The sequence below is a fragment of the Penicillium crustosum genome, assembly GCF_028827405.1.
Source record: "Penicillium crustosum strain IBT 35664 chromosome Unknown utg000002l_segment0_segment0, whole genome shotgun sequence".
NCBI classification, from domain to species: domain Eukaryota; kingdom Fungi; phylum Ascomycota; class Eurotiomycetes; order Eurotiales; family Aspergillaceae; genus Penicillium; species Penicillium crustosum.
In genome coordinates, this window is record NW_026623123.1 from 9,041,189 (window position 1) to 9,057,262 (window position 16,074).

Here is a 16,074-nt window from a genome sequence, read left to right on the forward strand (position 1 = left end):
GCATGAGCTCTAGATCCCGGTCGCGTTTTTTTCGGGTTGGGCTCGGAGGGGGCTCGCTGTCTTTCGCCAGGAAGGCATCGTTAGTTTTCATGTTGTAGTACAAACCAAGTTGGTGAATAAAGATGGGGGCAGTAGAAATGGGAAAGAGGTAAAATGGGGGTTTAACTAGTTGGAGGAGGGGGCACAAAAGAGGTCGAAATGAAGGTAAAGTGAGAGTTTGTCTTGCTTTACTTGTCGCTTTAAGCTCCATATTGGACTGTATACTGCCACTTTCTGTTAAGTACGAGAGAGCTTCAAATCTTTCACAGATTATTATATATGCACGGTAATACACGGGGATTACCATCTATCACGATACAACATATGCAATGCACTGATGGTTGTGGGTTGGCGCCGTGCCGTTCCAGTGACGGTCCAATGAAACCAAGCCGGTCAGAGGGATTGCTTCTTGGAATCAGCAGAGCGTTGTAGGGGTAGACTGCCGCTCGGCCCATCAGCTTAAATTTCCTAGGGGATTTGACTGTGTGGTACACTCCTTCCTCAATCAGGCAAATTGTCAACCCCATTTTCCCATGTATTTGTGGAAAAGGGGCCAGTTCGAACGCGGCTCGGGTGGGACAATGTCCGAGTAAGCTAAATAGCCCAACAGCGTGGTAGATATGGATGTAGCTGTTAAGAGCTCGGGGGTTAAGATGTCCGCCAGCCATCCAGTGGGGCGATCTTTCCTGCTACAATTTATTTTATTGGCTGGAATGTTCCAAAGTTGGCGGCGCCACAGATCCACCCGTACCACGCCATGACAAAGTCCATTGCTGTATACCCACAACATACTCCGTGCTCCGTACGACATTAAGTTTTCGAACCTGGCTGCCTGAAACTACTCTCTATAAAAGGCAGATAACCAGAATGGTTGTACACCCTCATCTCTCACCAAAAACTACAGTCTCACTTACTACAATACGTACTATATTAACTCCCTCCAACCAAACCTGCATCTCAACTTGAAGTATGTCCATCAGAGCTCTCAACCAGAACTTCCCCTCCTCGGACTTTGCCGCCAACATGGACGAGGAGGCCCCATCTCACCCTTTCTTCCCTCCTCGTGGTGAGGGCCCCCATCCTAATCCCAACCGGTGGTCTTTGAACTCAGGCAACGGTCAAGTCGGCCGCCCAGGGTATCCTTACCCATCTCCATGGGCTCAGGTCGGCGACGAAGACCAGGCAAAGGAAGCCAACAACGAAGCCGGAGATGGCTCCGCTTTTAGCAAGTCATATCCATACCGAGGCCCTGCAGAAGGTCATCCATCGCACACCTATCCTGGCCCTCTTCCATGGCACAAGCCCCACGCCTACTCTGGCCCCGCAGAGGGTAGAAAGCCATACCCTTCCCCCTGGGATGACGACAAGACCAAGCTTTGCCCGCGCAAGCCCTACCCTTACCCTGGACCAGCCGATGGCCACAAGATACACACCTATTTGGGTGCAGCTCCGCTGAGACAGCCCTATCCATCTCTTTGGGAAGAGGACGACAAGGACAAGACCTCCTTCCACCAACAGCCACACCCGTTCCCAAGTGGTCCACATGGCGGACATGGGAATAGAGGATGGGGCGGGCACGGATTCTTCGGCCAGCCACATTTCGGTGGCCATTCATTTGGAGGCTTCGGACGAAGGGGGTTTGAAGAGCCGCATGCCTCCCATGGCCCCTGGGTAACCAGTCAACAAGTACCCTACAAATCTCCGACCACAGGATCAGACAAATATAAGCCTGAGGTTGACGTGTTCAACACCCCTGAGGCATTCGTGATTCATGTGCCGCTTCCCGGCGCCAAGAAGGAAGATATTGAACTCAACTGGGATCCGAAGGCGGTCGCAATCAGCATCACGGGGGTGATCCGTCGACCTGGTTCTGAGGACCTGGTCAAGAAAATTGCGCTGGATGAGCGGAAGGTTGGGGCGTTTGAGCGGAAGGTGCGGTTAGGGAGTCCGATGAATCCGCCCAAGGTAGATGGTGATTCAATTTCAGCCAAGTTAGAGGATGGGGTGCTTGTTATTGAAGTGCCGAAGACGGAGCCAGATGATGTTGAAGTTAAGAAGGTCGAAGTTGAGTAATTGCAAGTTTGAGGTCGCATAAGGCTAAGAGGTAGTTAGGTAGATAGGATATTAAATCTATGATATTGTAATTCCTTGTGCGTCTACGTGGGATGTCTTACCATTCAAATCAACTGTACTTCGAGTTCTGTTGATCATTTAGTCAACCTGCTTTTGACGCTCGTACGACCTGATATGGATCTCTCATTCATGAACAGTTTTGCTTATGAAATCGTTGTGCATGGGTGGGTGGCTTGAGGATCAAGTAAGATGATAGGGAGTTCAACTACCAACATTAGAATGGAGAGAAGAAGGGCTTACATCCATAGCCGATGTAACTCCTTATACTTCGAACTAAAACGCACGACCGAGAGCGATGAGAACATTATATAGAAATATGGAGTTGGAAGGATGTCTACCGAAATGAACATGGATTTAACATCCAGATCCTGTTGAATTAAATAACTATACGCACTTACTCCCAACTGTTGAAGAATTGATGTCCCAAAATACCCGCCTCACAGTCAACGCCAGACAAAGAAACAGGTAGGAAAGTCGTAAATCTAACTGTAATACTCTTCCAACCATGTCCTCAAAGTACCGACTGTGGGATACTCTAAGAAGAAACTTCCCGCAACAACAATGCCCAGTTCCTCGCGGAACTTCTCTGCAATCACCAAACTCATCAAACTATCCACTCCAATATTGGCAAATGCAGCGTCATCAGCGAGATCAGAGAGGTCGAGGCCGGCCTCTTTGGCAATCAGGACAAAGGCTTTGCCAGATGTGCTGTCCGAGTCAACTGCAGCGGGGGCAGCTGGCGTGGGCGCCTGAGTTGGTGCAGGGGCAGGGTCGGGCACTGTAAGCTTAGGTTGAGATACAGCTGGAGCAGGGGCTGGTGCGGGCACAGCAGGACTAGAAGAACTAGCGGCAGCATAAGACATGGCGACCGAGGAGTCCGGCGCAGCAAAGAAACGGTTCATCAGAATGCGTGGGTAGCGGCGGAACTGTATGCCTCCAACCATTCCCATAATCACACCGTCCTGGAACACATAGACATCCCCAAGGTACACAGATGGGTCGGCCTCTGTTGGGATCATCTTGACATAGGACCTGTACTTTTGCCCCGAGACCAGAGGGCGAGCAAAGCGCATACTATCCCATCCAGGGGTCACACAGAATGTTTTTGCGGTGTCGCTGGCATCAGACACGTTCATGATGAAGCCAGCCAAATGGATGACGCTGTCGATGAAATAAGGGGGTACGTCGTAATCACCTCCGCCCTGGACGTCTTTGAGGGTGACATCGGCGAAGGCTTCAAACTCGTTCATCACGACGGCCTGCATGCCACGATATTTGTCGGCGTAATCCACGAGGCTGCTACTGAAGAGAGTATACGCCATCTTGTGCGAGAAGCGGTTGGCGATTCCTTCGGCTGCGAGACGTTCCAGGGTCTCGATGCGGCCCTGCACGAGGTGGGCCAGTGGACTCCACGACGATAGCCATGTGTCAGCAGATCCGTAGACGACACGACAGGTGGCAAATGGCTCAGAGACTGTGCCGTCGTTGGCAACATTCTGCCATATTAAGTCGGCACCAGCGGCGTTGATATCGGCTGTAGTAGCTGTAACGCGGAAGTACTGTGGCACCTTGGTGTTCCTTTGAGCTACAAGTCCCTTCGTGACTTCCAAGTCGGTGATATTCATATCCACAGTTGTTGCACTGGGAATAAGTTTCTTGTATAGGTATTTGCCCAATGTATAGACAATGTCGCCATGAATGGACTATCAAGTTAGTACAACACCAAAACAGAGTCTTAGATAGATACTCACCGATGTGATAACACCGCAGTCGTTCATTTTATGCCCATGTGCAGCAGCTAGGAGGTCGGGCTGCATCAGATCAGACTGCATGACGACCTTGCCAGTCGATCCCTCGAACTTCTCCTCAATAATTTGCTGAACAGTCGTAGTCTTGAGGCTTGACACCTGTGCGGTAACAGCTTGGCGATTGATTCCCTTTTCTGCATCGTAGAAGGTATTTCCTTTTGTCAGGGCCCAATCGCCGCTGTACTGAATCCAGTGTTTCTTCTCGTTCCAGCTGTATGTGGGCAGGTCCAAGAGACGTAGAGAACCCTCGAACGGTTTGTGGAACTCGCTCCATCGTACCTGAACTCCAGCAGTGTGAAGCTGCCCCAAGCTCTGGGCGAGTGTCGTCCAGTTGTCCTCACCCCGACGGAAAGAGCCCACCGTAAGAGGAGCAGGATCGAAACTGGCCTTGACAAACGCAACACAAACCGGATGAGGACCAATCTCAGCCCAAACTGTATCCTTGTCCACGATCGATGTCTCCTGCGCGTTTTGCATAGCAGATAGGAAGTCAACTGTTCCACGCGTCGCTTGGCGTAGATACTGGGCATTCAGCGACTTCTCATCGAAAACAACCTTGCCAAGTAAGGGTGATACAATAGGCAGCATGGGGGGACGGAAAACAACGCTCTTTCTCGCGGTCTCCTCGAAGAGATCTAAGATAGGATCTGTCTGGGTAGAGTGGAAGGCAAATGGAACGTCAAGGAATATAACTCTATAACCTTTCTCCTTGAGAGGGGTGGACACGGCTTCCATCTGCTCTGTCGTACCGCAGAGAACAGTCTCTTTAGGCCCATTAACACAGGCAAGATCGTAAGGGAGCTCCTTCACAGCATCCGCAATCTCCGATTTTGATGCCTTCACAGCCATCATCCTGTGCGTTCCAGCGGTGCAAAGTGACTGGAGCATCTGGGCACGTGAACCAACCAGGAAAATCGCATCACTAGCTGAGAGGACACCGGCAATGACAAACGCCGCATACTCTCCTAGGCTATGTCCAGCGACGACCTCTGGCTTAATGCCTAGGGTCTCAAAATATTTGGCCAACGCGATCTCCACACTGGTATGAGCAACTTGTGTAATAACCGGGGACCATGCGTGGTCTTTCGGGAAGCTCCCGTCAATAGCAGGGATGAACGATGGGAAGCCGTGCTGTTGACCTAGACGGTCCAGAGATTCAAGCTGGGCACGGAAGAACGGCGAGTGATGGTACAGCTGCAGATTCATCGATTTTTCGGCGGCTCCTTGACCAGTGAAGACGAAGGCAACTGGGGGTGGTCCGATGGGGGAATGGGCTTCATGGAATCAATCCCATCAAGCTTAGAGGCAAGCTGCTGCTTGAGACTACCGACATCTGCTGCGCTGATTGCCACGCGGTGATTGTGGTGGCAGCGTCTCGCTGTAAGCGAGTACGCCAGATCAGCCATCGTGACCTCGCCGTTCTTCTCCAAGTACCTGATCAACCGTTGAATGTTTCCCTTGAGTGAAACTTTACTCTTCGCAGAGATAGTAAACACATGGCTAGGGCGAGGATCCGATCCTACCTTCTCTCGCACGGGTCCTTCCTCTAGTACAAGGGTAGTGTTACCACCAGCAGCACTGAAGTTGTTGACTACCGCAATGCGCTTCTTGCCCGGTGCGCGCGACCACTGTGTGGCATTGAAAGGAATGTGTAGGTTGCGCTTGTCCATATCCTTAGGGAAGCCAGGGTTGATGTCTGTTTTGATTCCGACATGGGGGGGAATCGCACCCTTTTGCAGCATGAGCAGCACCTTGATCATTGCGGTCACACCGGCGGCAGCCTCTCCATGGCCGACATTTGCCTTCACAGCACCAATATGGAGTGGCTGATTGGAGGTACGCCTCTTACCCTTTGAGGGGGCAAATACATCTGTGATGGACTCCATCTCTTCTCTATCGCCGGCTTGAGTACCAGTGCCGTGGAATTCAACGTAGCTAACATCAAGTGGATCAATCCCTGCCCGCGCCATTACCTGCTTGTACAGGTCGGATTGGTGGCCAGCGTGTGGGTGCGTGATAGAAACAGCATTGGCAGAGTGGTTGGTAGCTGCTGCTGGGATAACCCCAAGAATATTATCGTTATCTGCTAATGCATCATCGAGTCGCTTCATCACAATCGACCCGACACCATCTGCACGGCAGTACCCATCAGCTGTGGAGTCCCATGTCTTGCAGGCGTTGGGAGTCTTTGTCAGGAAATGGCCATTGCAGAGACCAGAGAAGGTATCAGAGTTTGTCAGCACATTGAGACCTCCTGCTACGACCATGTCAACGTCACCGGCCCAAAGTGCAGTACAAGCCGCTTGGATAGCAGCCAAACTGGACGAGCAGGCCGTATCACAGTTGAAGCTGGGTCCAGCAAATTTGAAAAAGTAGTTAATCCGCCCGGGACCAAAGGCACGACATCCACCGGGGATGTAGTAAGTGCTGACCTCTTGGCCAGTGTTGACCTCACGATAGTCGTCACTGGCCTGACCATACCAGGTTCCAATACGGTTTAGATTGGTAGCAGGCGTGCGGTTGGCTACGTACCCTGCTCGCTCCAAGGCTTCGTATGCCGTAACAATAGCCAAGCGCTGCATGGGATCCGTTTGTTCAGCCTCACGGGGCGACATATTAAAGAATGGCGCATCCAACAAGCCCGGTTCATCGATGAAACATCCATACGCCGTGTGTGTGGTGTTCACCCTCTTTCCCGTAATATCATGATGCGTGTCAACATCAAACCTATCAGCGGGGATCTTTCGATGAACATCTAGTCCAGTCTCTAGAAGATCCCAGAACTTGTCTGTGTCGGTTGCACCGCCTGGCATACGACACGACATGCCGACGATAGCGATCTTTGACTGCATAGAGCTTCCGGGTGCGTACTTCTCGTGGTTTATATCAGTAGTGAGCCATGCTAGGAGATCATCTGTTTCGACGGGCAGATCAGTGATAGTGGAAGTCAACGCAGTCGATATCAGTTGGGCGGCGAGTGAATGACGAAACACCTTGATGTTCACATCGCGCACATAACTCTTCTCCACCTTCTCCACCACACCCCGAGTGACATTATCCCATTTAATTTGCTTGGTCATGAGCTCGGAGGTTACCTGCTCAAACAGGTCTGCAGCAGTCGAGGCAACAAATGGCTCGCCTGAGCTGCTAGACATGACAGGGACGATTGGCTTGAAGCGTGGGGACAAAGAGGGAAATGGGAGCACAGCCTGGGCATCTTGAGAGGTGTAGATATGAGGGGCATGGCACAACCCTCCATATACCGGCAATTGCGCGAATTTGCGATCTCTAAAGGAGGCATAATTGCGAAAGAGGGCTTTGAGTCTGGATGGGGGACCGCTGACAGTGACAGAGGTCTCACTAACGGCACTGACAAATATCCTACTGGCTGATGGGGTGTTTTCCTTCGCTTGAATGTCATCCAGCTCTTTCTGGGCTTCATCCACAGTCAATCCGTACACGACATATGCCCATGAATCGGAGGGCGCTGTCTCCACTCCTTCTAGGTTCTGTGAAACATCGCCCACAAACACACCAAGACGAAAGGCGATCTGCAGGACTTCAATACCTGCGATGACCAAGTCATCCAAAGATGTGGAGACTGCAACAGCTGTCGAGACGAGAATTCCCACCCCAAGGCCAGTCAGTACTGTGTTTGGTCTACTTGCCTGGTCTTCTGGATATAGTTCGCAGTGTCTAGGTTGTTAGCAACCACCAAAATAGCCAGGAAAATAGTGATATACCCAATGTACGTCCCTAGCTGTAGGACACAAAGCAACACTCCATTAATGGACTGGGAAAGCCTTCCTTTACGTAGCTCCGTCTCACCCGCTAGGGCTGTCACGGACTCGAAGGAAGGAACAAGCTCAGCGAGCTCAGTGCGTAACTGGCTGACCTCATTCCGCAGTACCCTTGTCGCTTCATTCAAAAAGCGAGCCAAGACGGCATGACTACGTTGTTTGCTGTGGTTGTGTAGCCGACGAAGAAGAATTGATAGGTCGTCTGTGGGGAATTCGTTGCTGAAGTAGATGGCCTTGAATTTGGGGAGCTCCTCAGCCTCAGCTGGGGGTGTGTATACTCCCATGTCAACTGAGGTTGTAGAAGGGGAGGAGGAAGATGTCGACATGCTCTTGTCAACCGTACTTTGTGGTAATGACGTTGGATTGCACGGCAAGAAGTAGATAGGCAGTCAAGTGTGTCTGGAAAGATTTAAATATAAAAGATAATGAGTTAAACTGATTATGTAGCTAGTGATCAATCTATCGATCGCCACTCAATAGACTTAAATAGTCCGATACGCAGATCTATAGACGCCAGGGGTCAGCCCAAATAACCTTAATTTCTGATTTCACTCTACGTGGCCACTACACCGCTCTATATACGATGTGATACAATTTGATACAGTATAGATAGAATTTTATGTAAATAATTCATCGAAAAAGGTTCATGTCAACCCACCCAAAAAAAGTGGTGATGAACGGATTTTGATATCAAAAGCTGCTATATGAAGGCACATGTGATCGTAATTCAGGGATTTTCATTACATAATTCTTCTACCCAGCCCTCCAGGTGTACCCCTGGCGTCAGGTAGTACTCAAGAAGTCAGATCAGTTCAGCTAACACCAAACTTATCTGTCCCTTATATATTAACTAATTTAACTGCATATAATAAGGTTTTGTTACTCTTCATCCATATTTTAACCACCTAAAGTGGGACCCAGTAGACCATTGGTGAGCTGAATTTTTGGTGGTAGCTGAGAGTAGCTGAGAGTAAGTAGCCAAGGGTACATACCGGAGGTTGGCTGAGCCCATATGGGAACTGTCTAATTATGGGACTGCGGCGTGAGCCAGGCTCGCAAGCCGGAATCTGCCGATGGGATATACAAAGGATTCCTCTAGGCTTCCAGTCCGGCCATCTGGCAGTGCGTTCCATACTGTGTCATCATAGAAACAAAAATGGGCGAAGGAGGCTACCAACTAATCAACCAACACGAAATGTGCGCACTTTTGATGACTATATCGCTACACGGCAGTCACGACTACCCAAATTGCTCGATGTCGAACAGCTCAGTCCACGGGTCCTTCGTGTCCTTAGCGAAAATCTGGGAAAAGTACGCTCCACTCTGGTTCATCGGCAGTTCCGATCCTAATTGTTAGTTCACATTGCAAGGAACAAATACCTATGTTCTTGGCACAGGCCGATCCCGCCTCATCATCGACACCGCACAGGGATACTGCAAGTGCGCAGATCTGATCGACATGACACTATCGGACCGGTCGATTGTATTGTCCCAAGTATTCTTGATACACTGACATGGCGATCATACCGTGTGGGTACCCGATATTATCGGGATGTATCCACACCGTGCCGATCGCATCTACAAACACTCGCCGGAGCACAGACAACTCCGTATCAAAGAGGGCCAGATCTTCAAAGTGGAGGGGGCAACTATCCGTACAGTTCATGGACTGGACCACTCGCACGGCCATATATGCTTTGTTCTCGAGGGGAAAAATGCCATGTTCACGGGACACAATATCCTCGAGCACGGCACGACCGCCGTAGAACAGCTAAGTCTCTACATGGAAACACCCCGAAGGCTGCAATCTCAAGGGCGTAAGACAGGATATCCCGCCCACGGTGTCGTAATTCCCGATCTAAATGGTAAAATTACGACCGAGCTGACGCAGAACGCACGGCGTGAGAATCAGTGTCTCAGAGGTCTGGTGGGGATCCGGAAGAAGGGGTCGACGGGACCGTTAGTTAGTGTTGGTGTTACTGAGCTCATTAGTATAATTCATAGTCCGCGGGTAGACGAAGAGGTGCGGAAAATGGTATTAGAACCATCATGGAACAGGTGTCGAGGAAGCTGGCGGAAGATGGTAAGGTTGCTTTTCGAGTGAGAAAGGGGGTAAGACTCGGTTCGCTCTTGCCTAGCTATATGGATCATCCCGAGGTGGTCACATTGTATTCAGGAATCGAAATGGGTAATATCCCATAGACTGCAGCTTGAGGATTCCCCAACAGACTCGGGTCATATTCAAGACATCTATAGCATCCCGAGGCCCGCTGTGATTCTGTAACTGTCATATAATTTCTATTAGATAGGATTAGACACTAGCTTACTGCCCTAAGAAACTATAAAAGTGATGTTATGTAGTCTAACGTAATAGGTAATGTAAGTAAGTAACCTTGGAAAAGTGCATTGACCCACTTCGTAAGGGTGAGAAGCTAAGGAAGAGGCTATATATAACAGGTATCCTGACCTCCCTTATTAAGTAGATTAAACATTGAATGTATTGTGATGTAAATAACCCGCTCAAGTATAAATACACCCACTTCGCCTCCCTAAGCTCTTTGTTTTTCTTTCCTTTCTAGTTATACTTCCCTATTCTGCTTATATTAGTATTAAGTTAATTGACCTCCATAGCGAACGTGCATAGGCCAGTCAGCTTATAGGTCCATCTTTGCACCCAATTTAGAATGAGGCCTATGTATCCGTACAACCTGCAGGTAGCGACATAAATCGCAGACATGCAAATATGGGCGTAGTGATAGACACGTGCCCATTGTCGCAGCAGATGCGTGGCATCGCTTTCCCTGTCAGGGAAGACAGGAATCAAAAGCCCTTATATCGGGGTAATGTTTTATTATTTTAATTGATATGTATTTAATAATTGGTCCGATTTATACATCACGTTTGTAAAACGCAAGAAAACGCGTTATTTAGATAAGTTCAGATGACAGAGGTTCAGAGGTTCACTTAGAAAGTGGTAGTGCTCTTATCTACGGAGTATATAGCTCACTAAACATATTGTCAAGTACTATGCATTTATGCATGCTGAAATTACCAGGTCTTTACAAACCGGGAAATCAATGGACCGTCATGATAACGGTACCATACAAAAATACATACATTGCTTAATCAGCTATGTCCGCCGAGATTGGAAAAGAGCGGATCTTGTCATTTTAGTTAGTTAGAGAATTTACATATGTCAGATTTACCATACATTGTCGTATCCGTCTATTTCTGTCAGTTATGAGCCCGGCTTCGTTCCAATTAAGATCTGTCTACAACATATAGACCATCTTTTACCTAGCTGTCGCCGATTCACAGTGGTTTTGACAACGGTCAACCCCTGAATCGTCGAAGCACCCCTATCTCCTTCGAAGAAGATCAGATTCATCGACGAAAATCGACAATAATGAATATTATGTCAAGCCTCTCCGCGGCCTCCTCCCGCGTCATTTTGAAGGATACAGAATCATGGGATGCATGGCTCTCATATATTAAAGCAATTGCAGTTGCATATAAAGTATGGGATCAATGCAATCCGTCTCTTAAGGAGGAAGAACGTCCTAAATTGGAACCACCTGAAGAGATCATCTCTGTCAAAGATGCCATAAAAGAATACCCAGAACACTGGTTCAATGTGAGGCTATCCCTAAAAGCAGATTGGGATGCAGAGAACAGAGCCTATCAGTCGAAACTACAGGCATTAGATCTAGTGGCGGTGGCAATTAGGCAGTCAGTTGATACTCCCTACCAGCCCTTTATCATTGATATACCATCACCTTTGGAGCTGATGCTCAATCTCCACAAACGATTTGCACCAGAGAGCGATCCTACATACAAAACTAAGCTCCGTCAACAGTGGCGGAACCTAGATAGAGGCCTAGATCGGAACACCGATATCGAGAAATGGCTTCTAAACTGGGAATCGCTTTACCAATCGTGTAAGAAGGCAAGGATGCCAGAAGCAGAGGATGCCACGAATCAATTCCTTGAAGCAATCTCTATAATGTCGCCTGGATTCTATGAAACATGGGCTCTCAGAGTACAGGATAATCAGGACATCCCTTTCTTCGAAATCATGACTCGGTACAAAGCCCACTGGAAGATTACCCATGGCAGGCCGGCTGCGCAAAGAGGCATCTCAAAGGCTGCTTTCTCGACATGGCAAGGCAATGAAGAAGCAAAGCCTATAGAGGCAAGGAATGATGGCCTAGAAAGAAGGCCATGTCCATGTGACAGGGTAAAATCGAGAGTTCATATGCCTTGGGCCTGCTGGGAAATCTATGAAGATAGAAGGCCTGCTAATTACCAGCCCTCACCGGCATTGAAACAGAAGTGGGAGAAGGCCATGAAGGCTAATCCTAGATGGAAGGCAATTGTCGACAAGAAGCGAGCTGCATATGCAGAAGGCCAAGGGGGACCCTTGCTAAAGAGCAAGCGAATACAACCCTCGACGATGAAGCCTTTGGCTTCTTGACAACCAACGCAGTCAAAATTGACACCGTTATGTCAACAAAAATCAAGGATTTTGAAGCCACAACTACACCTACAGAAGACAGATGGGTAGTTGATACAGGTGCTCAAATCCACGTATGCAACAATCGGAGCTTGTTTAGCACCTTTAAAAGCGTACAGAGCAACGTCAAAGTGGGAGATACAGAGACGAAGGTGGCCGGTATAGGCACTGTGGTCATCTATGGTGTAAACCCTACCACTGGAAGCGCCGTTAAGATGAACCTATTTCAAACTAGGTACTCGCCAAACTTCCATAGTAATCTGATATCTCATGGATTGATGATGAAGGGGGGCCTATTAATGAATCTCAGAGCAAACTGCATTGAGACAATTGATGGCCATCGTCAGATCTATAAGATCTACCACGATCAGAAGCTATCATGGCTCACCCAGACAAGGGGTTTTATAACCCAAAAGGCATCAGATTTGAAGCCTGAAATGACGTTTGCCACTAAGAAATCCAATCAGGAGCCAAAATCTGAGGCTTCAATTGAGCTCTGGCATCGTCGATTAGGCCACATTGGCAAGGCGCGAATTGTCAAACTGGCAGAGATGACTGAAGGAATCACTATTGCAAGCAACCCAGGCAAAGAAATGCAGGTATGTGAAGCTTGTCAATTGGCAGATGCACCTAGGCAAATCTCTCGCCGGAAGATAGGCCAGGCATATGGTATATTAGGGAGAGTACACTTCGATCTAGTACAAAACCAGCCTGCCTACAACGGTCATATATGGATGACGCACTTCTATCTCGATGGAATAAGGTGTCACTTCGTATTTACCCATATAAAGAAGAGCGAGTGTCAGATGGCAGTTCGTAAATTCTTAGCATTGATCCGAAACTGGTTGAAAATCGAGATCAGGGTATTTCATTATGATAATGAGAGAAGCGCCGGCAATGAGGTTGAATCTATGATTGAAGACGAAGGGTGTACCATTGAGCATGCACCACCTGGCTTGCCAGAGATGAATGGACCAGCAGAGAGATCTGGAGGCATGATAGTAAGGAACGGCAGAGCATTGCTCAATGGTACGAACCTACCCCACAATCTATGGCCAGAGACGATGTATGCATCTGCATATATGATGAATCGTACCCCTACAAAGATGGATGGTAAGTGGATCATACCATGGAAGGAATTGATGCGCTATGCGGCTCCAGATGGCTTAAAAGATCAAATTGTCAACCTGTCGAATATGAGGCTATATGGGTGCTTAACGTACTCAAGGCTTCTGAAGAGAGTACAATCTAACAAGATGGCTCCGAGAGCAGAGATCGGCTATCTTGTAGGCTATGTTTCAAAGAGCCTATACAAGATCTGGTTTCCATACAAAGGGCGAGCAGGCATAGGCAGAGTTGAAGTTGTAAGAGATGCTGTATTCGATGAATCGAGACAGTACTCTAAAACGAAGCCTTTACCGCAAGAAGAAGATGCAATTAGTACTATGACAAATGGACTAAGCGCTAAGAACTGGCCCCAAGTGCTCTCAATGGAAGAAGCGCAGTCAGAATTGAGCATAGAGATGCGTATGCCGATGTCAATTGCTCGCATAACTCTCAATGATGACGTCGAAAACCGAGAACAAGGTACTGCACCAGAGGCGGTAAATGAAGAAATCCAGGAATCTAGAGTTGTGGAGCAAGCTCAAACTCTAGATAGTAGGGAGGAGACACCAAGGGTCCCCCCTTTAAAGGAAACACCTGTTTTACCTTTAACACCGGCTTCAATGGCAGGCCCTGCTTCAGTGGTAGAACATATCTCAATGATAGAGGTAAGGGATCAAGAACAGATCCCTGGGAGCTTCCCCTATGTCACCACAGAGAGCCTCACCACAAAGAGCACTATCGTCGATTGCTACGATTGAGAGTACGCCACATGAGAGATCTCCTACCTCGCTATCTTCGCCAGATCCGATCAATGTCATACAGTCGATCGAAGCTGAAGGGGGAGAGGGAGATCAATATGATGAAGATGAAGCAGAGATAGAGCGTCAATTGCAACAAGAGATGCAGTATACGCCTACTCCAGAGCCAGAAGATCGGCCTACTAGAGAGATCTCTGCGTCAATTGATGAATCTAACATCATCTCAGGCCCCAGAATACGGAAGCCAAAGGCAGATCCAGACTACACTGCATATCTATCGCTAGACGAGAAACAGCTAGCCGAGCCACCAAGCCTTCTATATGCCTTTACAACAGGTATTACGAAGAAGCTCAATATGCAAAACAGACTGCATAGAGATCAGATGCCTCCACCACCAGAGAACTGGAAGCGGCTAAAAATCCATCCCTTTGCCACGCAATTGAAGGCAGCTGCGGAGTTTGAAATTGAGACCTTAAAGGCTAAAGAGACCTTCTCTCAGGTTGCATTACCGAACAAAAAGAGCACCCAGATCTTGCCATTGAAGTGGGTATTTACATACAAATTTGATGCAGATGGTATGCTCGAGAAGTTCAAAGCAAGAATCTGCGTGAGAGGAGATCTACAGTGGATGTCAACTGAAGAAAAGAGAGCTGCTACACTAGCTGTCAAAACAGCGAGAGCAGTATTCGCACTAGTTGCCGCCTTTGATCTAGATATGATTCAGAGAGATGTGGTTACCGCATTCCTGAATTCAATGCTAGAAAGCGAGGTTTATACCAAGTGTCCACCAGGCTTCGAAGCACTAAATCAGTGCTGGCTCCTGCATAGAGCCCTCTACGGATTGCGCATGTCACCAAGGCTTTGGCAGCAAGAAGCTACAAAGGTGCTAGTAAAACTAGGCCTTACCCCAGTGGAAGAAGATCCATGCATCTTTACAACCAAAGGCATTATTGTCTTTTTCTACGTGGACGATATCATCATCGTCAATCACCCCAAACAGGCTAAAGAAGCCGCTTTACTAGATCAAAATCTAAAGAAGCAATGGGAGCTTCGAGAACTGGATGCAAGCTGGTTCTTGAATATACGTATTATACGTGATAGAGAGCAGAAGAAGCTCTGGTTATGCCAAGATAGCTACATCGAGAGCATGGCACACAAATACAATCTCGTCACAGAGAGAAAAATAGGGTCCCCACTGAGCATTGAGCCTCTAGTACCCTATGATGGGGTGGCATCACCGCAACAGATTCATGGTTTCCAGGCCAAGGTTGGATCTGCGCAGTATGCCACCACCATTACCCGGGTAGATGCTGCAAAAGCAACCTCCAAAGTGGCTGAATTCCTTACAAATCCAGGACCAAAGCATATAGATGCAGTCGATCGCATCATACAGTATCTCTATGAGACACGCTTTTGGGCCATTGAATACGGCATCAGAACACCAAACAAACAACCTAGAAATCGAGATACGACCCTGACGATGGCGGCGAAATCAGTTGAATTTGCAAGCGATGCGTCGTTCGGAGACCATAAAGATCGAAAGAGCTCCGAAGGGTATATCTGCAAGTTATATGGTGGCCCAATCGATTGGAAGGCCACTAAGCAGAAGACTGTCACCACATCGACTACCGAGGCCGAACTACTAGCTTTAGCAGAGGCAGGAAAAACCGTACAGTGGTGGCGACGAGTGCTTAATGCACTAGGCTTCGAACCAGATCACCCACTATCCATCATGTGTGACAACCAGCAAACTGTCGATTTATTGACGAAGGAAGGGGCCGCGATGCATACGAAGCTCCGGCATGTTGACATCAATCGATGCTGGATGAAGCAAGAAGTTAGCGCAGGTCGAGTATATGTGGACTGGGTACCAACTGCTGCGATGCCAGCAGATGGGCTCACCAAAGCTCTGACGA

General features: G+C 48.4%; 3 protein-coding genes across 3 annotated transcripts; 2 read left to right on the top strand and 1 right to left on the bottom strand.

Moving 5' to 3' along the window:
* Positions 1–1,008: 1,008 nt before the first annotated feature.
* N7487_006951 (Hsp20/alpha crystallin family protein) lies at positions 1,009–2,112 on the top strand (the record flags this gene model as incomplete). Its single annotated transcript, XM_056874698.1, has 1 exon — positions 1,009–2,112. The coding sequence occupies one exon, from the start codon at positions 1,009–1,011 to the stop codon at positions 2,110–2,112; it is 1,104 nt and encodes a 367-aa protein (XP_056732418.1).
* A 542-nt stretch (positions 2,113–2,654) lies between these two features.
* Positions 2,655–8,106, bottom strand: tpcC (non-reducing polyketide synthase tpcC; the record flags this gene model as incomplete). Its single annotated transcript, XM_056874699.1, has 4 exons — positions 2,655–3,875; positions 3,924–5,254; positions 5,308–7,676; positions 7,724–8,106. 4 exons carry the CDS (start codon positions 8,104–8,106, stop codon positions 2,655–2,657), a joined length of 5,304 nt encoding a protein of 1,767 aa, XP_056732419.1.
* Positions 8,107–9,332: 1,226 nt separating this feature from the next.
* On the top strand, positions 9,333–10,064 carry N7487_006953 (metallo-beta-lactamase domain protein; the record flags this gene model as incomplete). The annotated part of the gene is made up of 3 exons (XM_056874700.1): positions 9,333–9,739; positions 9,785–9,863; positions 9,990–10,064. 3 exons carry the CDS (start codon positions 9,333–9,335, stop codon positions 10,062–10,064), a joined length of 561 nt encoding a protein of 186 aa, XP_056732420.1.
* Between the last annotated feature and the right edge of the window lie 6,010 nt (positions 10,065–16,074).